This window comes from Trachypithecus francoisi, unplaced genomic scaffold (assembly GCF_009764315.1).
Source record: "Trachypithecus francoisi isolate TF-2019V2 unplaced genomic scaffold, Tfra_2.0 Lachesis_group4, whole genome shotgun sequence".
NCBI classification, from domain to species: Eukaryota; Metazoa; Chordata; class Mammalia; order Primates; family Cercopithecidae; genus Trachypithecus; species Trachypithecus francoisi.
Window position 1 is genome coordinate 115,676,695 of NW_022681469.1, and position 25,209 is coordinate 115,701,903.

At 52.6% G+C, this 25,209-nt stretch overlaps 1 protein-coding gene across 1 annotated transcript in view; it reads left to right on the forward strand.

Moving 5' to 3' along the window:
• Positions 1-25,209, forward strand: part of ZAN (zonadhesin) — a 63,108-nt gene that overhangs the window by 18,164 nt on the left and 19,735 nt on the right. The window contains exons 14-33 of the mRNA XM_033192128.1: positions 1,183-1,367; positions 5,526-5,667; positions 5,853-5,972; positions 7,031-7,155; positions 7,699-7,844; positions 9,506-9,649; positions 11,087-11,197; positions 11,308-11,477; positions 12,744-12,946; positions 13,893-14,034; positions 14,369-14,616; positions 15,194-15,374; positions 15,982-16,093; positions 17,172-17,266; positions 19,536-19,712; positions 21,267-21,475; positions 21,700-21,844; positions 23,342-23,589; positions 23,683-23,847; positions 24,768-24,892. Of these exons, the coding sequence (XP_033048019.1) occupies positions 1,183-1,367; positions 5,526-5,667; positions 5,853-5,972; positions 7,031-7,155; positions 7,699-7,844; positions 9,506-9,649; positions 11,087-11,197; positions 11,308-11,477; positions 12,744-12,946; positions 13,893-14,034; positions 14,369-14,616; positions 15,194-15,374; positions 15,982-16,093; positions 17,172-17,266; positions 19,536-19,712; positions 21,267-21,475; positions 21,700-21,844; positions 23,342-23,589; positions 23,683-23,847; positions 24,768-24,892 (3,193 nt within the window). The remainder of the gene's footprint in view (positions 1-1,182; positions 1,368-5,525; positions 5,668-5,852; positions 5,973-7,030; positions 7,156-7,698; positions 7,845-9,505; positions 9,650-11,086; positions 11,198-11,307; positions 11,478-12,743; positions 12,947-13,892; positions 14,035-14,368; positions 14,617-15,193; positions 15,375-15,981; positions 16,094-17,171; positions 17,267-19,535; positions 19,713-21,266; positions 21,476-21,699; positions 21,845-23,341; positions 23,590-23,682; positions 23,848-24,767; positions 24,893-25,209) is intronic.

Sequence of the window (25,209 nt, forward strand, 5' to 3'; positions counted from 1 at the left end):
TCTTTCCTTTATCCATGGATTTGCCAGTTCTGGACAGTTCATACAAATGGAATCATGCAATATGTGAGCCTTTGTGTTTAGCTTCTTTCACTGACTATAATGTTTTCCGGGCCATCCATACTGTAGCATGCATCAGGACTTCATTCCTTTAAAAAAAAAAGTCTTTTTTTTTTTTTTTTTTTTTTGAGACGGAGTCTCCCTGTGTCACCCAGGCTGGAGTGCAGTGGCGCGATCTCTGCTCACTGCAAGCTCCGCCTCCCGGGTTCACACCATTCTCCCGCCTCAGCCTCCGAGTAGCTGGGACTACAGGCGCCCGCCACCACGCCTGGCTAGTTTTTTGTATTTTTAGTAGAGACGGGGTTTCACCATGTTAGCCAGGATGGTCTCGATCTCCTGACCTCATGATCCACCCGCCTCGGCCTCCGAAAGTGCTGGGATTACAGGCTTGAGCCACCGCGCCCGGCCTGTTTATATTTTTGAGACAGGGTCTCGCTCTGTCACGCAGGCTGGAGGGCAGTGGCGTGATCTCAGCTCACTACAACCTCTGCCTCCGGGGCTCAAGCAACTATCCTGCCTCAGTCTCCTGAGTAGCTGGGCCCACAGGCCTGCACCACCAGGACCAGCTAATTTTTGTATTTTTAGTAGAAACGGGGTTTCACCATGGTGGCCAGGCTGGTCTTGACCTCCCAAAGTCCTGGGATTACAGGGGTGTAATCCTGTAATTACACTTCAGTCTCAGCCTCCCAAAGTCTTGGGATTATAGGGGTGAGCCACTGTGTCCAGCTCTGGGGTTTCGCCCTGTTGGCCAGGCTGTTCTTGAACTCCTGGCCTCAACTGATTCGCCTGCCTCGGCTTCCCAAAGTGCTGGGATTACAGGTGTGAGCCACCGTGCCCAGCCTAAAATTGTTTTATTTTTAATTTTGTTTTGTAGGGATGGGGTCTCACTACGTTGCACAGGCTGGTCTCAAACTCCTGGCCTCAAACAATCCTCCCACCTCAGCCTCCCAGAGTGCTGGGATTATAGGTGTGAGCCACCACACCCAGCCTTCAGGCCTTTTTATGACTGAATAATACGGTCCTGTTTCCTAGAGAAGAACTTGAGTTTGGGGGTAGAGGAGAGACAGGGAGACTCCCTGAGAAAGCTGTGGAAAGAAAGCATGACAGAGGCTGTTTTCTCCTTAGAGCGCTGCCCCCCAAATGCACACTACGAATCCTGTGCTTGTCCTGCTTCGTGCAAGAGTCCCAGGCCTAGCTGTGGGCCGCTCTGTCGGGGGGGCTGTGTCTGCAACCTTGGCTTTTTGTTTAGTGACAACCACTGCATCCAGCCCTCTTCCTGCAATTGCTTCTACAACAACAGCTACTATGAGGTAAGCCCCTCGGGATGCTGTGGTCCCATGAGGGAGATTGATAGCAGAACACCTGGGTTCCAGCTCCATCTGCTCCCCAGGTGAAGGAACGGGGATCACTGGATAGTCCCAAGGGGTCAGCTCAGAAGCAATGGTTACACGACAGCGAAGTTATTCATTTAGTCTTTTCTTTTTTTTTGAGACAGGGTCTCGCTCTGTCGCTCAGGCTGGAGTACAGTAGCGTGATAGTGGCTCACTGCAGCCTCCCCTTCCCGGGCTCCAGTGATCCTCCCACCTCAGCCTCCCAAGTAGCTGGGACTGCAGGCACATGCCACCGTGCCCAGCTAATTTTTGTATTTTTGGTAGAGACAGGGTTTCACTATGTTGCCTAGGCTGGTCTTGAAATCCCGAGTTCAAGCAATCCTCCTGCCTCAGCCTCCCAAAGTGATGGGATTATAGGCGTAAGCCACTGTGTCTGGCTGGGCACAGTTTTTTCTTTTTTAAGACAAAGTCTCGTTCTGTCACCCAGGCTGGAGTGTAGTGGCACGATCTCAGCTCACTACAACCTCCACCTCCCAGGTTCAAGCAACTGTCTGCCTCAGCCTCCCAAATAGCTGGGATAACAGGCTCACGCCACCACGCCCGGCTAATTTTTGTTATTTTAGTAGAGATGGGGTTTCACCATACATTCTTTACCTCTTTAAATCTTTTTTTTTTTTTTTTTTTTTTTTTTTTTTTGAGACGGAGTCTCGCTCTGTCACCCAGGCTGGAGTGCAATGGCCGGATCTCAGCTCACTGCAAGCTCTGCCTCCCGGGTTCACGCCATTCTCCTGCCTCAGCCTCCGAGTAGCTGGGACTACAGGCGCCCGCCACCTCGCCCGGCTAGTTTTTTGTAGTTTTTAGTAGAGACGGGGTTTCACCGTGTTAGCCAGGATGGTCTCGATCTCCTGACCTCGCGATCCGCCCGTCTCGGCTTCCCAAAGTGCTAGGATTACAGGCTTGAGCCACCGCACCCGGCCACCTCTTTAAATCTTTTATCCATATTTATAAAGTGTACACAATAAGATTTTCTACCTCATATAAGATTATTGTAAAGATGAAATTAAATCCTAACACATACAATTACTTAATAAGTGTTAATTATTATCGTTAGTAATTTATGATAAATATATGCAACCTATTAATTAAAAGTGCATTAAAGGGCCCGGCACGGTGACTCACACCTGTAATCCCAATACTTTAGGAGGCCGAAGTGGAGGGATTGCTTGAGCCCACCAGTTTGAGGCTGCAGTGGGCTATGATTGCACCACTGCACTTCAGCCTGGGTGACAGAGAGACCCTGTCTCTAAAAAAAAAAAAAAAAAAACCACAACAAAATGTGCATTAAGTAATTCATTAATGTCCAGAGCCTCTTCTCAGCTCCAGGTGTTCTTCCCGTTGACATTACAGCTTCTACTTGTCCCTTTTGGGACTATTATTTCCTTCCCCTGCCCCCTTTAACCAGTCTCCTGGGTCTCTCTGAGTTGCTGCTGAGATTAGCTTCAGCCACAGCCTGGGCAGAAAGATGTGTTACAACCATTGGCACCAAGAGGCTCTTCCCTCTGCCCTAGGAGGTGTGTATTCACTTTTTTTTTTGTTTTTTCTTTTTTTTGGGGGGGGCAAACTATTCACTCACAGTCCTCTATTGATGCAAAAACCATTCTAGCCGTTTTTGTTTGTTTGATTTTGAGACAGAGTTTCGCCCTTGTTGCCCAGGCTGGAGTGCAATGGCGCCATCTCCACTCACCACAACCTCCTCTTCCCGGGTTCAAGCAATTCTGCCTCAGCCTCCCAAGTAGCTGGGATTACAGGCATGAGCCACCATGCCCGGCTAATTTTGTATTTTTGGTAGAGGTGGGGTTTCTCCATGTTAGTCAGGCTGGTCTCGAACTCCCGACCTCAGGCGATCCACCCTCCTCGGCTTCCCAAAGTGCTAGGATTACAGGCGTGAGCCTCCGCACCCAGCTGTATTCACTTCTAATAGGTTCATTTATGCATTCAAGAAATGTTTATTTAGTACTTTCTTCAAAGGTTTTTTTTTTTTTTTTGGTAGAGATGGGGTCTGGCTCTGTTGCCCAGGCTGGTCTATGAACTCCTGGGCTCAACCCATCCTCCCATCTCAGCCTCCCGACGTGGTGAACCGCCACACCCAGCCCATGTAGTACTTTCTACTCTCCTGGCCCTGGGGTTGCTATGGATAGGTTGTGGTCCTTGCCCTCATAATGCTCTCAGATTCAGAGACACACATGGGGTTCTTGGTTTACTCCTTCATTCAACAAGTATTTATTGAATGAGAGCGTTAATGGGAGGACTAAGATGTTGGGTAAAGACAGACATTGGCCAGGTGCGGTGGCTCATGCCTGTAATCCCAGCACTTTGGGAGGCCAAGGTGGGCAGATCACCTAAGGTTAGGAGTTCGAGACCAGCCTGGCCAACATGGAGAAACCAAGTCTCTACTAAAAATACAAAAATTAGCCAGGCATGGTGGTGCACACCTTTAATTCCAGCTACTCGGGAGGCTGAGGCACGAGAACTGCTTGAACCCGGGGGCGGAGCTTGCAGTGAGCCCTGCAAGATGGTGCCACTTCACTCCAGCCTAGGCAACAGAGTGAGACTCCATCTCAAAAAAAAAAAAAAAAAATGACAGACATAAGGCTGGGTGCAGTGGCTCACACCTATAATCCCAGCACTTGGGAGGCCAAGGCAGGCGGGTCACTTGAGCTCAGGAGTTCAATACCAGCCTAGGCAACATAGCAAGACTCCATCTCTCCAAAATGTTAAAAAAAAAAAAAAAAGTCGGGCATGGTGGCATGTTCCTGTAGTCCCAGATACTTAGGAGGTTGAGGCAGGAGGATGGTTTGAGCCCAGGGGGTCAAGGCTGCAAAGAGCCATGATTGCGCCACTGCACTCCAGTCTGGGCAACAGAGTGAGACCCTGTCTCTTAAAAAACAAAAACAAGTGGGAGGAGAGGAGAGCGTTCTGGGAGGAGAGAAAAGCGCATGCAAATGTGCTGTCGTGGTGAGAATATCAAGTATCAAGTAGGTGGTGGGGAGAGGAATCACATGAGGAAGGTCAAGTCTGCATGGGACGGCAGCCTCTCTCCCGGGCACGGCGGAGGGAAAGGAAGAATAGCTGGTCATGGAGGCTCACGCCTGTAATCCCAGCACTTTGGGAGGCTGAGGCAAGTGGATCACCTGAAGTCAGGAGTTCGAGGCCAGCCTGGTCAACATGGTGAAACCCCGTTTCCACTAAAAATACAAAAATTAGCTGGACGTGGTGGTGGGTACCTGTATTCCCAGTTACTCAGGAGGCTGAGGCACGAGAATCACTTGAACCTGGGAGGCAGAGATTGCAATGAGCTGAGATCAGACTCCATCCAAAAAAAAAAAGAAAGAAAGAAAAAAGGAGGGAAGAAAGGAACGAAGAGAAAGAAAGGAAGGAAAAAAGAAAAGAAAGAAAGGAAGGAAGGAAGGAAGAAAGGAAAGAGGGAAGGAAGGGCCGGGCTCAGTGGCTCATGCCTGTAATCCAAGCACTTTGGGAAGCCAAGGCAGGCGGATCTCCTGAGGTCAGGAGTTTGAGACCAGCCAAAAAAGTTTGGCTGGGCGCGGTGGCTCAAGCCTGTAATCCCAGCACTTTGGGAGGCCGAGACGGGCAGATCACGAGGTCAGGAGTTCGACACCATCCTGGCTAACACGGTGAAACCCCGTCTCTACTAAAAAATACAAAAAGCTAGCCGGGCGAGGTGACTGATGCCTGTAGTCCCAGCTACTCGGGAGGCTGAGGCAGGAGAATGGCGTAAACCTGGGAGGCGGAGCTTGTAGTGAGCTGAGATCCGGCCACTGCACTCCAGCCTGGGCGACAGAGCGAGACTCCTTCTCAAAAAAAAATACAAAAAATTTGCTGGGCATAGTAGTGGTCATCTGTAGTCCCAGCTACTCAGGAGACTGAAGCAGGAGAATTGCTTGAGCCCGGGAGGTGGAGGTTGCAGTGAGCCGATATTGCACCACTGCACTCCAGCTTGGGCAACAAAGTAAGACTCATCTCAAATAAATAAATAAATATAAAAAAGGAAAAGAAAAGAAAAGGGAGAAGGACTCTAGGAGCTATATGACCATGTGACCTCACATCCCTTTCTCCCAGCCTGGGGCAGAGTGGTTCAGCCCCAACTGCACAGAACGTTGCCGCTGTTGGCCAGGGAGTCGGGTCGAGTGCCAAATCTCTCAGTGCGGGACACACACTGTGTGCCAGCTTAAGAATGGCCAGTACGGATGCCACCCCTATGGTGAGAGCCCCTCCCCATGCTGTCCCTGCCTGCCAGCCTGTTGGAGTGGACGTGACGCCAGGATGCCAATCCCTCGATTGAGCAGAGGAACGGGGGCCTGCCACCAGGCAGCGGGTGGGCCGGCGTGTGGGGTCCAGCCTGAAGGGGCCACAGAAGCAGCTTCGCCTGTTCTTTCCCCCTCCCAGCAGGCACTGCCACCTGCTTGGTCTACGGAGATCCTCACTATGTCACCTTTGATGGGAGGCACTTTGGCTTCATGGGCAAGTGCTCTTACATCTTGGCCCAACCCTGTGGCAACTCAACAGGTAGGCCCTGGAGATGCTGCCGTGGTCTGGGGGAAGGGTCTGTGGGCAGTGCTGCTGGGCATGAGGCATGGTGGGTGGCAGGAAGGGGCAGGGCGCAAATAGGGGGAGAGGCAAAATAGGAGCAAGTTCTTCTGTAAGGTGAGGGTTGAAGGCCGGGCATAGTGGCTCACACTGGTAACCTCAGCACTTTGGGAGGCTGAGGCAGGAGGATCATTTGAATCCAGGAGTTTGAGACCAGCCTGGGCAGCACAGCAGGACTCTCATCTCCATGAAAAAAAAAAAAAAATTAAAAATCAGGCCAGGTGCAGTGGTTACACCTGTAATCCCAACACTTTAGGAGGCCAAGGTGGGTGGTTCACCTGAGGTCAGGAGTTTGAGACCAGCCTGGCCAACATGGTGAAACCCCATCTCTACTAAAAATATAAAAAATTAACCGGGCATGGTGGCAGGCACCTGTAATCCCAGCTACTAGGGAGGCTGAGGCAGGAGAATCGCTTGAACCCGGGAGGCAGAGGTTGCAGTGAGCAGAGATTGCGCCACTGCACTCCTGCACTCTAGCCTAAGCAGTAACAGCAAAACTCCATCTCAAAAAAAAAAAATTAAAAATTCAGCTGGGTGTGGTGGGACACACCTATAGTCCCAGCTACTTGGGAGGCTGAGGCAGGAGGATCACTTGAGCCCAAGAGTTGGAGGCTGCAGTGAGCTATGATCACACCACTGCACTCCAGCCTGGGTAGCACAGTGAGACCCTATCTTGAAAAATAAATAAATACATACATAAATAAAGTTTAAAAAAAAAAGAAGGCAGTGACTGGGGAGCACAGACGCCCTGGAGGATGTTCCAGCCACTGAACGGAGCCAGACATGTTGCGGCTGCAGGCTCTTCTGACAGAGGCAGTCGTGGTCTGCTCCTGTGTGGGTCTGGCCTTCCCTACTGGACTTTGGGGCCAGTGTCTCTGTGGCACTCATCTCTCCCTGCGGCGCTGGGCTCAGGGCACTGCTCGTGACGGATGTTGCGAAATGAGCCACTGGGCTCTTTTCATTCTTCTCCCCCCTAGACCCATTCTTCAGGGTGACAGCCAAGAATGAGGAGCAGGGACAGGAAGGCGTGTCCTGCCTAAGCAAAGTCTACGTGACCCTTCCCGAGACCACTGTCACCCTGCTTAAGGGCAGACGTACTCTGGTGAGCCCCATTCCGCCCCCACCATCCTTGTAGGGTCTGACTGTGTGTCCTGGCTGACCCTTCCAGGCCCTGAACCCTTCCACGGATGGGATTCCACAAGACAGTGGCCTGCAATTCCAGCTCCTTGGGAGGCTAAAGTGGGAGGATTGCTTGAGGCCAGGAGTTTGAAGCCAGTCTGGGCAAGATAGCAAGACCCTGTCTCTTTAAAAATAGAAAAAATTAGCCTGGTGTGGTGGCACTTGCCTATTGTCCCCTCTACTCCAGAGGCTGAGGTGGGATGATTGCTGGAGCCTGGGAGGTCGAGGCTGCAGTGAGCTGTGATTGCACCATTGCACTCCAGCCTGGGCAACATAGTAAGACACTGTCTCTTAAAAACAAAAACAAAACAATGGTGAGGAAGCCCCAGTCCACTCCTGGTGGATTAGATTGTTAGGCTGCTGTGGATGGTGTCTTGCTTTCCAGCCATGGAAATGGAAGTCTGCTGGGGTCGTCCTTGACCCCCAGATCTGTCTTTCTGTCTTTTGCCTCTGCCCTGCCTTCCAGGTTGAGGGTCAGCGAGTTACTCTCCCAGCCATACCCTCTAAAGGCATCTTCCTGGGTGCAAGCGGGCGATTTGTGGAGTTGCAGACGGAGTTCGGTTTGCGGGTGAGATGGGATGGTGACCAGCAGCTGTATGTGACTGTGTCCAGGTGAGGCAGTGTCCCAGCCAGGCAGCTGCCTCTTCTTCCTGCTGCCCACCCTGCCCACTCCCCTTCCATCCCTGGCAGCACTACTTGATCCTTTATGCATCTCCTGATGGGTGGGAAGCACCCTGCTTAAGTGGCAGGGCTCTCTTTGGACCAGGAGACAGGAGAAAATGGTTTCGGGGCATATGATAGATAGCAGGATGGATGTACATGCTTTGGTGATGTGCTAGAAGGAGCACTAGTGAGTTCTGGAGGCTTTCAGAAGGGCAGACACCTGGTCCCATTCTCAAAGGAAGAGTGGCTCCCCAGATGGACAAAACAAGGGAAAGAAAGATTCTTTTTCTTTTTTTTTTTTTTGAGACAGGATCTCTTGCTGTCTTCCCCAGGCTGGAGTGCAGTGGTGCTATCTCGGCTCCCTGCAACCTCTGCCTCCCAGGTTCAAGTGATTCTCCTGCCTCATCCTCCCAAGTAGCTAGGATTACAGGCATGCACCACCATGCCCAGCTAATTTTTGTATTTTTAGTAGAGACGGGATTTCACCATGTTGTCCATGCTTATCTCAAACTCCTGACCTCAGGTGATCCTCCTGCCTCAGCCTTCCAAAGTCTTGGGATTACAGGGGTGAGCCACTGTGCCCAGTGAAAGAAAGACTTTATAAAAATAATTTATAGCGGCCAGGTGCAGGGGTTCCCGCCTGTAGCTCTGTACTTTGCGAGGCTGAGGCGAGAGAATCCCTTGGGGCCAGGAGTTCCAGACCAGCCTGGGCAACATAGTGAGACCCCATCTCCACAAAAAAATTTAAATACCAGCCAGGCGTAATGGCCTACACCTATAACCTCAGCACGCTGGGAGGCCGAAGCAAGAGGATCATGGGCCCAGGAGTTCCAGACCAGCCTGGACAACATAGTGAGATCCTGTCTCTTAAAAAATAAAAAACAAAATTAGCTGGTTGTGGCGGGACTTGCTTGTAGTCTCAGCTACTTAGGAGGCTGAGGTGGGAGGATCGCTTGAGCCCAGGAGTTGGAGGCTGCAGTGAGACGAGATTGCACCACTGCGCTCCAGCCTGAGCCACAGAGGGTGACCCTATCTCTAAAATAAATAAATAAATAATTTGACCAGGCACAGTGGCTGACACCTGTAATCCTAGCACTTTGGGAGGCCGAGGCAGGCAGATTATCTGAGGTCAGGAGTTCGAGATCAGCCTCGCCAACATGGTGAAACCCCATCTCTACTGAAAATACAAAAAAATTAGCTGGGCATGGTGGTGTGTGCCTATAATCTCAGCTACTCAGAAGGCTGAGGCAGGAGAATTGCTAGAACTTGGGAGGCGGAGGTTGCAGTAAGCCGAGATTGCACCACTGCACTGCAGCCTGGGTGACAGAGAGAGACTCCATCTGAAAAAAAGAATAATAAAATAAAATAAAAATAAATAAATAAATAAAAAAGGCAGGAGTGTTTTAGGGCCAGCAAGGAGTTTGCTGTGGCTGGACAATGAACAGAGGGGAAGGAGGCTTGGGGGAGAGCCATGGGGTCCTCTTGTCCAGTCCGCACCTCTTCATCCTCCTCACGCCCTCTGCTTTTAGACCCCAGCTCCTTGCCTTCTCTGCCTCGAGGACAGAGGCTCCTTCTCTCCATTAACGCCAGCTCCTCTCCTGTTCCCCCAGCACCTACTCTGGCAAACTCTGTGGTTTGTGTGGAAACTATGATGGCAACAGTGAGAATGACCACCTGAAGTTGGACGGCAGCCCAGCAAGAGACAAGGAGGAGATGGGGAACAGCTGGGAGACGGACCAGGACGAGGACCAGGAGTGAGCAAGGAGCCCTCCCACAGGGGCTCCGGGAGGGTCCCGTCCCCTTCCTGGCATTCTGTCTCTCTTTTTTGTTCTTGAGATGGAGTCTCCCTCTTTTGCTCAGGCTGGAGTGCAGTGGTGTGATCTTAGCTCACTGCAACCTCCACCTCCCAGGCTCAAGCAATTCCCCTGCCTCAGCCACCTGAGTAGCTGGGATTACAGGCGCCCACCACCACGCCCAGCTAATTTTCTTATTTTTTTAGAGATGGGATTTCACCATGTTGGCCAGGCTGGTCTCAAACTCTTGGCCTCAAGTGATTCACCTGCCTTGGCCTCTCAAAGTGCTGGGATTACAGGTGTGAGCCACCATGCCACCATGCCCAGTCCTCCCCACCACATTTTTTTTTTTTTTTTTTTTGAGATGGGATCCCCGTCTGTCTCCCAAGCTGGAGTGCAATGGCACGATCGTGGCTTACTATAGCCTCAAACTCCTGGGCTCAAGCAATCCTCCCTTCTCTGCCTCCCAAGTAGCTTGGATTATACCATGCCCAGCTAACTTTAACAAAATGTTTTGGTAGAGATGGGAAGTCTCACTATGTTGACCAGGCTGCTGGCCCTCCCCAGCTTTTTTTTTTTTTTGAGATGGAATCTTGCTCTGTCACCCAGGCTGGAGTGTAGTGGCGCAATCTCAGCTCACTGAAACCTCTGCCTCCTGAGCTCAAGTGATTCTCGAGCCTCAGTCTCCCAAGTAGCTGGGATTATAGGCACACGCCACCACACCTGTCTGATTTTTGTATTTTTAATAGAGACGGGGGTCTCATCATGTTGGCCAGGCTGGTTTCGAACTCCTGACCTCAGGTGATTCACCTGCCCTGGCCTCCCAAAATGCCGGGATGACAGGCATGCACCACCGCACCCAGCCTGTGCCCTCCCTTTAAAAATGACTGGCATTGCCCCTTTCTCCTCTCTACCCTGGAGACTTCAAGTTGTTCTTTCAGTTGCTCAATATTCTTCTTTGTTTGTTTGTTTGTTTGTTTTTAGAGACAGGGCCTTGCTCTGTCACCCAGGCTGGAGTGCAGTGGATCAATCACAGCTCACTGCAGCTTCCAAGTCCTGGGCTCAACTGATCCTCTCACCTCAGCCTCCTGAGTAGCTGGGGCTATGGATGTGCGCCACCAAACCCAGCTAATTTCATATTTATTTTTGTAGAGATGGAATCTCACTGTGTTGCCCAGGCTGGCCTGGAACTCCTGGGCTCAAGCGATTCTCCCTGCCTCGGCCTCCCACAGTGTCTGGCCAGGGCTCAGTGTTCAGACATCCTCTGGGAGGGGTTTCCCAGCTGACAGGCTGGTTTGCCAACCAGGACCCGGCCTGCCAACCTTGCTGCCTGCTGGGTTAGGGCTGAGCTGGAAGCGAGTCTTTGTCTTTAGGGCGTTTGGGGTGGGTCTCTTGCAGGTGTCAGAAGCACCAGGTGGTGAATCCCCCGTCTTGTGATTCATCTCTGCAGAGCAGCGTGTCAGGGCCAGGATTCTGTGGACGGCTGGTCGACACCCGTGGCCCGTTTGAGTATGAAGGAGGGCAGGCAGGGTCACGCAGGGGTGGTGCTTGGCACCTGGGCTCCTCCAAGGGTCTGGCCCCATCCACCCCATTCCCCCTGATTTGGTCTCTCCCCGTAGGACATGCCTGCTGCATGTGAAGGCCACTTCCTTCTTCGACAGCTGCATGCTTGATATGTGCAGATTCCAGGGACTGCAGCACTTGCTGTGCACACACATGTCCACCATGACTACCACCTGCCAGGACGCAGGCCATGCTGTGAAGCCCTGGAGGGAACCCCACTTCTGCCGTGAGTTGTGCCAAATGCAGGGGAGAGGCCAGGCGCAGTGGCTCACACTTTGGGAGGCCGAGGCGGCGGATCACAAGGTCAGGAGTTCGAGACCAGCCTGGCCAGCACGCCGAAACCCCGTCTTTACTAAACATACCAAAATTAGCCAGGCATGGTGGCATATGCCTGTAGTCCCAGCAACTCTGGAGGCTGAGGCAGGAGAATCGCTTGAACTTGGGAGGTGGAGGTTGCAGTGACCCGAGATTTCACCACTGCACTCCAGCCTGGTGACAGAGTGAGATTCCATCTCAAAAAATAATAAAAATAGGCTGGGTGCGGTGGCTCACGCCCGTAATCCCAGCACTTTGGGAGGCCGAGGTGGGTGGATCATGAGGTCAAGAATTCAACACCAGCCTGGCCAAGATGGTGAAACCCTGTCTCTACTAAAAATACAAAAATTAGCCGGGCGTGGTGGCACGCGCCTGTAATCCCTGCTACTCAGGAGGCTGAGGCAGAGAATTGCTTGACCCCGGGAGGCGGAGGTTGCAGTGAGCTGAGATTGTACCATTGCACTCCAGCCTGGGCAACAGAGCGAGACTCTGTCTCAAAAAAAAAAATAAATAAATAATAAATTAAATAAATAAATAAATAAAAATACAAAAATCAGCTGGATGTGGGAGTGGGCGCCTATAATCCCAGCTACTTGGGAGGCTGAGGCAGGAGAATCGCTTGAACCCAGGAAGTGGAGGTTGCAATAAGCAGATACTGCACCACTGCACTCCAGCCTGGGCAACGAGAGTGAAACTCTGTCTTTAAAAAAGAAAAAAAAAGTGTTTCTGTGCAGCCAAGTCATCACATGCAGGCACACGGTACAGGCCCTAGGCAGGGGAGGCAACGAGGCTGCCTCCTAGCTCCTGGTGTGGCCCAGCTCTTTGGGGAAGCTGCTTCAGGGCAGGTCTATCCCCTGACTCAGACCTCACAGGTGGCCCCGGTCCCCTGCGGGCCAACAGCTCACCTGGGGCATGTTTTCACAGCAACGTTACCAGTGGTGGATCCGTCTGCTCCCACCATAGGTCTATCTAAGGCTCTCAGGGCAGGTGCCTTAGTGCTGGCCCTGCAACCCCAGGGAGCCAGCCAGGCTTCTTGGGGAAGCTTCTCACAGTCACTCTCTCTTCTTGAGACTGGCCAGAAGCCTGGAGCTGGGACCCTTCCGAACGTCTTTCCTGTTTCCCACCTGGCCTCGTGGCTTGTTTGTCTCCTTCTCACCCAAGCTTTTCCCTCCACCAGCAATGGCTTGCCCGCCCAACAGCAAGTACTCTCTGTGTGCCAAGCCATGCCCTGACACCTGCCATTCAGGATTCACCGGCATGTTCTGCTCAGACCGGTGCGTGGAGGCCTGTGAATGCAATCCAGGCTTCGTCCTCAGTGGCCTCGAATGCGTACCTCGCTCCCAATGTGGGTGCCTCCACCCTGCAGGCAGCTACTTCAAGGTGAGCGGCTGCGTGGACCTCTCAGCCCTGCAGCCAGAAAGGGCCTGCTCCCTGCTCTCACAACCCCTGCAAGCTCTTTTCTTTTTGTTTCTTGTTTTGTTTTGTTTTTGAGACAGAGTTTCTCTCTGTCCCCAGGCTGGAGTGCAGTGACACCACCTCGGCTCACTGCAACCTCCGCCTCCTGGGTTCAAGCAATTCTGCCTCAGCCTCCCGAGTAGCTGGGACTACAGGCGTGTGCCACCATGCCCAGCTAATTTTTGAATTTTTAGTAGAGACAGGATAGGGGGCAGTTTCACCATGTTGGCCAGGATGGTCTTGATCTCTTGACCTCGTTATCTGCCCACCTGGGCCTCCCAAAGTGCTGGGATTACAGGCATGTGCCACCACACCTGGACCTTGGTTTTTTTGTTTGTTTGTTTGTTTGTTTTTTGAGACGGAGTCTCACTCTGTTGCCCAGACGGGAGTTCAGTGGCACGGTCTCAGCTCACTGCAACCTCTGCCTCCTGGGTTCGAGTGATTCTCCTGCCTCAGCCTCCCGAGTAGCTGGGATTACAGGCACGCACTACTACGCCAGGCTGAGTTTTGTGTTTTTAGTAGTGATGGGATTTTGCCATGTTGGCCAGGCTGGTCTCAAACTCCTGACCTCAAGTGATCTGCCCACCTTGGTCTCCCAAAGTGCCGGGATTATAGGCATGAGCCGCCACACCTGGCCTCGGATAGATCAATTTTGGTTGAAATGATGAACAGACCCAGAAATAATGAAGTGACTGAAGCAATGAATGGATGCCGAGCTTTTGCAGCGAATCTCGGAGCTTCAGGAAGAGAGGATGTCTCCCCACGATTAAGCCAGTGATCTGAACAGCTCTGGTGGGCTCTGGTGTCAGATCTGGGAACAAACAAAACAAAACAAACCACTGTCTCTTCCTTCCCTGCTGTCTTTCCCCAGGTAGGGGAGCGGTGGTACAAGCCGGGCTGCAAAGAGCTGTGCGTCTGTGAAAGCAACAACAGAATTCGCTGCCAGCCCTGGAGGTGTAGGGCCCAGGAGTTCTGTGGCCTGCAGAATGGTATCTATGGCTGCCATGCCCAAGGTGAGCCGTCAGGATGGAAGGTGAGCCAGGGGCTGCCCAGGCAACACCAGGCAAGGTGATGGGTCCTGCCCAAAGCAGCTTCCCCAGACAGCTGAGTCTCCACCAAGGCCTAGGAGGGGCAGCGTTGTCAAGGACCCAGAGGGTGAGACTGGGGACGTCAGGGTTTCTCTTTGGCAGCTCCAAACCAAGCCAACCACACTTCCTAGGGAGACACCACACCTGCGGGTGGGCCGTGGGGACCATGACAATGTGGACTCGCCAGTATGGCAGCTCTGGGTCAGAGCTTCCAGGGAGTGGAGCAGTGAGACTGTGAACTCCATCTTCTCCTCCGCAGGTGCCGCCACCTGCACGGCCTCGGGCGACCCCCACTACCTGACCTTCGATGGCGCCCTGCACCACTTCATGGGCACCTGCACCTATGTCCTGACCCGGCCTTGCTGGTCCAGGTCCCAAGACAGCTATTTTGTTGTGAGCGCCACCAACGAGAACCGCGGGGGGAACCTGGAGGTCTCCTACATCAAAGCTGTCCACGTGACGGTCTTTGACCTCAGCATCTCACTGCTCAGAGGCTGTAAGGTCGTGGTGGGTGTCTTCCTCCTGCCTCCTGGACCCTGAACACCCAGCCTGCTTGCTTCTCTTCTGTGCCCCTCCTTGCCCACATGCCCACCTCTCTGGCTCCTTAGAGCACCTGGGAGGCATCTGCAGCTGACCCAGACCCTCTTCCTTGGACTCCCTCCTCCCTCTGTGAAATGCCCACCGGCACTAGCCCCTCCTGCTCCCAGTTTTTTGCTCCCCCCTCACAGCTTTTTTTTTTTTTTTGAGACAGGGTCTTGCTCTATCACCTAGGCTGGAGTGCAGTCGTGCAATCATAGCTCATTGCAGCCTTGACCCCCTGGGCTCAAGTGATCCTCCCGCCTCAGCCTCCCAAGTAGCTGGAACTACAGGCACTCACCACCTGCACGGCTATTTTTTTTTTTTTTACTTTTTGTAGAGACGGGGTTTCTCCATGTTGCCCAGGCTGACCTCGAGATCCTGGGCTCAAGCAATCCTCCCGCCTTGGCCTCTCAAAGTGCTGGGTTTGCAGGCATGAGCCCCCGTCCTTGACTTTAACCCAAGTTCCTTCCTGACTCTCCTTTCTACATCCTCCCTGCCTCTGAAGCTGAATGGCCATCGAGTGGCCCTACCTGTGTGGCCTGCACAAGGCCGGGTGACCATAAGGCTCAGCAGCAACTTTGTCCTCCTCTACACAAACTTTGGGCTCCAAGTTCGCTACGATGGGAGCCACTTGGTGGAAGTGACAGTCCCCTCCTCCTATGGCGGCCAGCTCTGTGGGCTGTGCGGTGAGTTTCCTGGGTACCTGCAGGGAAAGCTGGGGCAATGAGGAGGCGTGTGACCTGGTCCCCCCACATCTCTGTGAGGTGTTCTAAGTACTTGTCAACTGACTAATTGGTTGAGGACATTAGGCATGAAGGTAGGAGTTAAGGGAAGATGGAGATAAAGAGACAGAAAGGGGCCGCGCACTGTGGTTCATGCCTGTAAATGCAGCACTTTGAGAGCCCGAGGAGGGTGGATCACTTGAGGTCAAGAGTTCGAGACCAGCCTGGCCAACATGGTGAAACCCTGTCTCTATTAAAAATACAAAAATTAGCCAGGTATGGTGGTGCACGCCTGTAATCCCAGCTACTCAGGAGGCTGACACAGGAGAATCACTTGAACCTGGGAGGCGGAGGTTGCAATGAGCCGAGATCACGCCACCGCACTTCAGCCTGGGCGACAGAGCAAGACTCCATCTCAAAAAAGAAGAAAAAGCAAAAGAGACAGAAAGGGTTAACTTTGCTATGCAGAGTGAAGAGTGAGGGAGCCTCTTCTGGCCAGGAGGATGGTGGCCCTAGGGCCTGGCCTGTTGGGGGGCCCTTTGTTGCCTGTTTTAACGACTCCCTCCTCCAGGGAACTACAACAACAACAGCTTGGATGACAACCAGCGCCCTGACAGAAAGCCTGCGGGCGATTCCGTGCAGCTGGGGGCAGCCTGGAAGTTACCTGAATCCTCTGAACCTGGGTGAGCTGGGGACCGGGGGAGCCAGGCAGGAGGGGCTGGGCCAGGGAAAGGCCTCAGGGAGCAGCTTGGAAGTGTCCTTTGTGTGTCCCCACTCCCTCTGTGCTGTACCTCCCTACTGGCCGGAAACTGGCAATCTCTCCTATTTAGACTCTCCAAGATTGGAGTTGGTAAGAAGCTGTTCCGACCTCCCACGCCCCCACGCCCACGACTGCTGACTTCTCCTATGTTTAGTGATCTCTTTGGAGGGTCCACTTGAGTTCACCCTGAGGTCTAGCCTTTTTCCTTCCTGCTGCATCTCCTGGCCTTCCCACTTGAGGGCACCGTTTTGTCCTCTTCTCCTGTATCCCTCTCTCTTTCCCTGTCCACTTTTTGTTTTGTTTTGTTTTTGAGACAGAGTCATGCTCTGTCACCCAGGCTGGAGTGCAGTGGCACAATCTTGGCTCACTGCAACCTCCGCCTCCCAGGTTCAAGTGATTCTCCTGCCTCAGCCTCCCAAGTAGCTGGGATTATAGGTGCTCTCCACCACACCCGGTTAATTTTTGTATTTTTATTTGAGACAGGAGTTCTCCATGTTGGCCATGCTAGTCTCAAACTCCTGACCTCAGGTAATTTGCCTGCCTTGGCCTCCCAAAGTGCTGGGATTGCAGGTGTGAACCACTACGCCCAGACCCCTGTCCACTTTTGCTTTGGTTTGGGAGATGGTTCCTCAGGCCCTCAGGTCTTCCCTTCCCTTTTTCCTTTCCTTTTTTTCTTTTCTTCTCTTGAGACAGGGTCTTGCACTGTTGCCCAGGCTGGAGTGCAGTGGTGCAATCATAGCTCACTGAAGCCTCCAACTGCTGGGCTCAAGCCATCCTCCCACCACAGCCTCCTGAGTAGCTGGGACTATAGGCACAGGCCACCACGCCCGGCTAATTTTTAAAAGTTTTGTGTAGAGATGGGATCTCACTATGTTGCCCAGCCTGGTCTTGAACTTCTAGTCTCAAACAATCCTACCTTGGCCTCCCAAAGTGTTGGGATTATAGGCATGAGCCACTGTGCCCAGCCTGTAGCCCTCAGTTTCTGTTCTCTCCTCATTCAGCTGTTTCCTTGTGGGTGGCAAGCCCTCCAGCTGCCAGGAGAACAGCATGGCAGATGCCTGGAACAAGAACTGTGCGATCTTAATAAACCCTCAGGGTAACACATGCCCCTGCTGGCCCTTTTTCCTCCCTGAAGGACAGGAGACTGGGGAGGGAGTCTAGTCAGGGAGGGAGAAACAAGACCAGAAACAGATGGAAAGGCACGAGGAAGGCAGATGGGAACACAGGGCCAGCCAGTGGTCACCTTCTTTGTGTCTCAGGCAGTAGATAAATCCGGGATTTCTTTCTTTTCTTTTTCTTTTTTTCTATCAAAAATGTTTTAAGTGGCCGGGCGCGGTGGCTCAAGCCTGTAATCCCAGCACTTTGGGAGGCCGAGACGGGCGGATCACGAGGTCAGGAGATCAAGACCATCCTGGCTAACACGGTGAAACCCCGTCTCTACTAAAAATACAAAAAGCTAGCCGGGCGAGGTGGCGGGCGCCTGTAGTCCCAGCTACTCCGGAGGCTGAGGCAGGAGAATGGCGTAAACCCGGAAGGCGGAGCTTGCAGTGAGCTGAGATCCGGCCACTGCACTCCAGCCTGGGAGACAGAGCCAGACTCCGTCTCAAAAAAGAAAAAAAAAAAAAAAAAAAAAAGTTTTAATAGGCCGGGTGCAATGGCTCATGCCTGTAATCCCAGTACTTTGGGAGGTTGAGGAGGGCAGATCATGAGGTCAGGAGGTCGAGACCAGCCTGGCTAACATGGTGAAACCCCATCTCTACTAAAACTACAAATAATTAGCTGGGCCTTGTGGCGGACACCTGTAGTCCCAGCTACTCAGGAGGCTGAGGCAGGAGAATCGCTTTAACCTGGGAGACAGATGTTGCAGTGAGCTGAGACTGTGCCACTGCACTCCAGCCTGGGCCACAGAGCGAGACTCTGTCTCAAAAAAAAAAGAGAAAGTTTTAATAGAGATGGGGGAGTCTCACTATGTAGCCCAGGCTATTCGCGAACTATGGACCTTAAGGGATCCTCCCCCTTGGCCTCCCAAGTAGTTGGAATGACAGGCATGAGCCACCACGCCTGGCCGTTTTTTCTTTTTTCTTGTTTTTTAGAGATAAGGTCTCACTCTGTTGCCCAGGCTGGAGTGCAGGCTGGAGTGCAGTGGCACGATCACAGCTCACTGCAGGCTTGAACTCCTGGGCTCAAGTAATCCTCCCGCTTCAGCCTGCAGAGTAGCTGGGACCACAGGCATGCACCACCATGCCCAACTAATTTTTTTTTTTTTTTCTGAGTTGGAATCTCGCTCTGTCGCCCAGGCTGGAGTACAATGGCGTGATCTCGGCTCACTGCAACCTCCGCCTCCCAGGTTCAAGCTATTTTTCCACCTCAGCTTCCCAAGTAGCTGGGATTACAGGCCTGTGCCACCACACCCAGCTAGTTTTTGTATTTTGAGTATTTCACCACGTTGGCCAGACTGGTCTTGAACTCCTGACCTCAAATGATCCGCCTACCTCAGACTCCCAAAGTGCTGGGATTACAGGCATGAGCCACCGTGCCCGGCCTAATTTTTTAATATTTTAGAGATGAGGTCTTGTTATGCAGCTCAGGCTGGTCTTGAACTCCTGGACTCAAGTGATTCTCCTGCTTTGCCCTCCTAAAGTGCTGAGGTTACAGGTGGGAGCCACCACACAAATCTGGGTATTGTTTGTTTGTTTGTTTTGTTTTTATTCTTTGTCGCCCAGGTTGGAGTGCAATGGCACAATCATAGCTCACCTGCCTCAGCCTCCCGAGTAGCTGGGACTACAGGGGTGCACCACCATGCACAGCTAATTTTTGTAGAGACAGAGTTTCACCATATTGCTTAGGCTGGAAAATCCAGGGTTTTTGCTTGTTTGTTTGTTTTGTTTCATTTTGTTTTGTTTTTGAGACAGAGTCTCGATTTGTTGCCCAGGCTGGAGTGCAATGGTGCTATCTCAGCCCACTGCCACATTTGCCTCCCGGGTTCAAGAGATTCTCCTGCCTCAACCTCCCGAGTTGCCCGGACTACAGGTGCCCTCTACAATGCCCTGCTAATTTTTGTATTTTTACTAGAGATTGGGTTTCACCATGTTGGTCAGGTAAGTCTTGAACTCCTGACCTCAAGTAATCTGCCCGCCTCGGCCTCCCAAAATGGCTGGGATTGCAGGTGTGAGTCACTGTGCCTGGTGGGAAAATCCAGGTTTTGATTGAAGTGGATGTCAAATCAGCCCCCAGGGAAGCCACATGGCCCTGATCCTTCCTGGCCCATCCCCTGGCTCACCCTGCTCCTTCCCGGCCCCTCCCCTGGCTCACAATGCTCCTTCCTGGCCCCTCCCCTGGCTCACCTGCCTTCTCTCTTCCTGCAGGACCCTTCTCTCAATGTCATCAGGTGGTGCCTCCCCAGTCCAGCTTTGCCAGTTGCGTGCATGGCCAGTGTGGGACCAAGGGCGACACCATGGCCCTGTGCCGCTCCCTGCAGGCTTACGCGTCCCTGTGTGCCCGGGCTGGCCAGGCACCTGCCTGGCGGAACAGAACTTTCTGCCGTGAGTGACTGGCCACCTGTTCCCACAGCCTGTAGGAACCCTCCAGAATTCTGCCCTCCCTTTCTTCCTCTAAATTCTATTTTTTTTTTTCTTTGAGATGGAGTCTCGCTCTGTTGCCCAGGCTGGAGTACAGTGGCGCAATCTCGGCTCACTGCAACCTCCACCTCCTGTGTTCAAGCCAAGGTGGGCGGATCACCTGAGGTCAGGAGTTGGAGACCAGCCTGGTCAACATGGCGAAACCCTGTCTCTATCAAAAATACAAAAATTGCCGGGCGCAGCGGCTCAAGCCTGTAATCCCAGCACTGTATTTTTTTTGGGAGGCCGAGACGGGCGGATCACGAGGTCAGGAGATCGAGACCATCCTGGCTAACACGGTGAAACCCTGTCTCTACTAAAAAAAAAAAAAAAAATACAAAAAACTAGCCGGGCGAGGTGGCGGGCGCCTGTAGTCCCAGCTACTCGGGAGGCTGAGGCAGGAGAATGGTGTGAACCCGGGAGGCGGAGCTTGCAGTGAGCTGAGATCCGGCCACTGCGCTCCAGCCTGGGCGACAGAGCAAGACTCCATCTCAAAAAAAAAAAAAAAAAAAATTGGCCAGGTGTGGTGGTGAGCACCTGTAATCCCAGCTACTCGAGAGGCTAAGGTGGGAGAATCGCTTGAACCTGGGAGGCAGAGGTTGCAGTGCACGGAGATCGCACCACTGCAGTCTAGCCTTTGTCACTTTGGGCGACAAGAGTGAAACAAAAAACAAGACTGAAAAACAAAACAAAAAGTTCTGGTGATGGATGGTGGTAATGGCAGCACAACAATATGAATGCACTTAGTGCTGTTGAAGTGTACATTTAAAAATTGTTGCCGGGCGTGGTGACTCACACCTGTAATCCCAGTACTTTGGGAGGTTGAAGCAGGTGGATCATGAGGTCAGGAGATTGAGACCATCCTGGCTAACACGGTGAAACCTCGTCTCTACTAAAAACACAACATATTAGCCAGGCGTGGTGGCGGGCGCCTGTAGTCCCAGTTACTCTGGAGGCTGAGGCAGGAGAATGGTGTGAATTCGGGAGGCGGAGCTTGCAGTGAGCCAAGATCACACCACTGCTCTCCAGCCTGGGTGACAGAGTGAGACTCTGTCTCAAAGAAAAAAAAAGTATTAAATGGTAGATTTTATGTCTGTTTGTTTTTTTTGGTTTTTTGCTTTTGAGAGTCTTGCTGTTGCCCAGGCTGGAGTGTAGTGGTCTGACCTTGCCTCATTGCAATCTCTGCCTCTTAGGTTCAAGAGATTCTCGTGCCTCAGCCACCTAAGTAGCTGGGACGACAGGCGTGCACCACCACGCCCAGCTAATTTTTGCATTTTTAGTAAAGATGAGTTTTCACCATGTTGGCCAGCCTGATCTCGAACTCTTGACCTCAGGTGATCCACCTGCCTCAGCCTCCCAAAGTGCTGGGATTACAGGTGTGAGCCACCATGGCCAGCCACTACTAGGAGCTTTTGATGCCCCAAGGTTTGTGGGCTGGAAATGCCACCCCACTCTTCCTAATGCTCTCATTTTCCTTAGCTATGAGGTGCCCACCTGGCAGCAGCTATAGCCCCTGTGGCAGCCCCTGCCCAGCCACCTGCAGCAGCATAAACGACCCGAGGGACTGCCCCAAAGCACTGCCCTGTGCTGAGAGCTGCGAATGTCAGAAAGGCTACATCTTGAGTGGAACCTCCTGCGTGCCCCTTGGCCAGTGTGGCTGCACCGACCCAGCAGGCTCCTACCATCCGGTGAGAGGCCAGGTAGCAGGGGCCCTGCCCTTTCCAGACCCACATGTTTGGGGTCAGGGCAAGCTCAGGAGAGGCAGGAGGAAGGCTCAGAACCTGGAAGGGGCAGGGCTGGAGGCTGGGGGACGAGGAGGAAGGCCAGATGCTGCAGCCAGCTTCAACCAGGACATCAGCCCATCTCCCGATTCCAACTTTCTGTTGCCTCTGCTGGTCCCTGTGGCCCACAGGTTGGGGAGCGCTGGTACACAGAGGACACCTGCACCAGGCTCTGCACCTGCTCTATCCACAACAACATCACCTGCTTCCAAAGCACCTGTAAACCCAACCAGATGTGCTGGGCCCTGGATGGGCTACTCCGTTGTCGGGTCTCAGGTAGGAGGACCACAGTGATAGGGGGACCCCACAGCCCTGATGCCAGCTCTCCCAACTCCCCAACAGACTCCCTGCTGCCTGTAGCACTGGGGTTCAGGTTTTGGCTCATAACTCTGCTGCAACGAAGAGTTTCCGGTGGGAAAGATGACCTCCAACTGCTGAGAAGGGAGACTCACCCATCCTTCTCCTGTAGCGGCCACCAACTTAGATGGAGTATTATAAATCCTTTCCTGGGGCCGGACACTGCGGCTTACACTTGTAATCTCAGCACTTTCGAAGGCCAAGGCGGGTGGATCACTTGAGACCAGGAGTTCAAGACCAGGCTGACCAACATGGCTAAACCCCATCTCTACTAAAAACACAAAAATTAGCCTGTAATTTTTTGTATTACTCAAGAGACTGAGGCAGGAGAATTGCTTGAACCCAGGAGGTAGAGGTCGCAGTGAGCAGAGATCACGCCATTGCACTCCAGCCTGGGTGACAAGAGCAAAACTCCATCTCTAAATAAATAAATCTTTCCCTGGAGGCCAGGCATGGTGGCTCATGCCTGTAATCCCAGTGCTTTGGGAAGCTGAAGTCGGAGGATCACTTGAGGCCAGTAGTTCAAGACCAGCCTGGGCAACATGGTGAGATGCCCATCTCTACAAAAAATAAAAACTAAAAAATTAAAAATTAAAATTAAAGACATTGCACCTGTAGTTCCTGCTACTTGGGAGGCTGAGGTAGGAGGATCTCTTGAGCCCAGGAATTAGAGTCTGCAGTGAACTATGATCTTGCCACTGCACACCAGTCTGGGTAACAGAACAAGACCCTGTCTCTAAAAAAAAATTTTTTTAAATTAGTTGAATAGGATATTTCATGCCTGTAGTCCCAGATACTCTGGTGGCTGAGGTAGGAGGACGGCTTGAGCCCAGGAGTTTGAGGCTGCAGTGAGCTATGATCATGCCACTGCATTCCAGCCTGAGTGACAGAGAGAGACCATGTCTCAAAAAAGAAAAAAAAATCCTTCCTCCAAAGAATCATGCCCCCCTCCACCCATAAACTTCATGCCTCCTAACCCTGGCCCCAGGTTTTTTTTTTTTTTCTTTTCTTTTTTTTTGTTGAGACGGAGTCTCACTCAGTCACCCAGGTGCAGTACAGTGGCGTGATCTCAGCTCACTGCAAGCTCCACCTCCCGGGTTCATGCCATTCTCCTGCCTCAGCCTCCCAAGTAGCTGGGACTACAGGCACCCGTTGCCACGCCCCGCTAATTTTTTGCATTTTTAGTAGAGACAGGGTTTCACCGTGTTAGCCAGGATGGTCTCGATCTCCTGACCTCATGATCCACCCACCTCGGCCTCCCAAAGTGCTGGGATTAGAGGCATGAGCCACTGCGCACAGCCGGACCTGGGGTCTTGACTCTTTTCTGGAAGGCAGGGAGAACCCAGGACTAGTTTCCCAGGGACCCTGTCCCTGCCAGAGGAACATCATAGCCCAGCTGTCTCTCTGTCCTCCCAGGTATGGGAGTGTGTCAGCTCCCAGGGGAGTCCCACTACGTGAGCTTTGATGGTAGCAACCATTCTATCCCGGACGCCTGCCCTCACGTCCTGGTGAAAGTGTGCCACCCCGCCATGGCCTTGCCGTTCTTCAAGATCAGTGCCAAGCATGAGAAGGAGGAAGGTGGAACTGAGACTTTCCACCTTCATGAGGTCTACATTGACATCTACGATGCCCAGGTCACCCTGCAGAAGGGTCGCAGTGTGCTGGTGAGCGGGGTGTGGTGGCTGGGCCTGGGAGGGAGTGTTGGGGAGGGGACTCCGGTCCCTGCTCCTACTCACCATCACTGTCCTCCTGTTTAGATCAACAGCAAAAAGGTCACCCTCCCCGCAATCTCCCAGATTCCCGGGGTCAGCGTCAAGTCCAGCAGCATCTACACCATTGTTAACATCAAGATCGGGGTGCAAGTCAAGTTTGACGGGAATCGTCTCTTAGAGATTGAACTCCCCACAACCTACTATGGAAAGGTGAGGAAAACATCTGGCTCTGCTAGCTGGGGAGGCAGCCCCAGGGAGATTGATGGCTGGCAGGGATATGGGGGCAGTGTTCACATCGTGCCTGCCCAAAGAGGCCACTCCTCAGGATGGAGCAGGGCAGTGGTGGTGAGCGCCTTTCTGTGTAGGATGGACAAGAGTGTTTCCAGGAAAAAAACAGGAAAAACCATTCTGGCTGGGCGTGGTGGCTCACGCCTGTAATCTCAGCACTTTGGGAGGCCAAGGCAGGTGGGTCACCTGAGGTCAGGAGGTCGGGATCAGCCTGGCCAACATGGTGAAACTCTGTCTCTATTAAAAATAAAGATTAAAAATATTAGCTAGGGGTGATGGTGCGCACCTGTAATCCCACCTACTGGGGAGGTTGAGGCAGGAGAGTCTCTTGAACCTGGGAGGCGAATAGTGAAGTGAGCCGAGATCATGCCACTGTATTCCAGGCTGGGTGACAAGACCCGAAACTCAAAAGAAGGAGCGAGGGAGGGAAGGAAGAAAGGAATGGAGGGAGGGAGGGAGGGAGGGAGAAAAACCGCTCTCGTGGAAGGAAGGAAAGAAGGAAGGAAGGGAGAAAAACCACTCTCATGGAAGGAAGGGAGGGAGGGAGGAGGGAGGGAGGGAGGAAGGAGGGCATCGTAGATGTCAATGTAGACCTCATGAAGGCGGAAAGCCTCAGTTCCACCTTCCTCCTTCTCATGCTTGGCACTGATCTTGAAGAACGGCAAGGCCATGGCAGGGTGGCACACTTTCACCTTGTGGAAGGAAGGAAGGAAGGAAGGAGGGAAGGAGGGAAGGAGGGAAGGAGGGAAGGAGGGAAGGAGGGAAGGAGGGAAGGAAGAAAGGAAGGGAGAAAAGCCGCTGTCGTGCTTCCCCAGCATCGAAAAACCACTCTCCCTGCCCAGGTCTGCGGCGTGTGTGGGAACTTCAATGATGAGGAAGAGGATGAACTAATGATGCCCAGCGACGAACTAGCGCATAGTGATAGTGAATTTGTGAACAGTTGGAAAGACAAGGACATTGACCCAAGGTAGTGGTCTCTTAAGACCCTCTAGCTTTTCTTTCTTTTTTTTCCGAGACGGAATCTTGCTCTGTCACCCAGGCTGGAGTGCCATGGCACGATCTCGGCTCACTGCAACCTCCGCCTCCCGGGTTCAAGAGATTCTCCTGCCTCAGCCTCCCGAGTAACTGGGATTACAGCCACCCACCACCATGCCCAGCTAATTTTTATAGTTTTTAGTAGAGATGGGGTTTCACCATGTTGGCTAGGCTGGTCTCGAGTTCCTGACCTCAGGCGATGCGCCTGCCTCGGCCTCCCAAAGTTCTAGGTAATCATGAGCCACCACA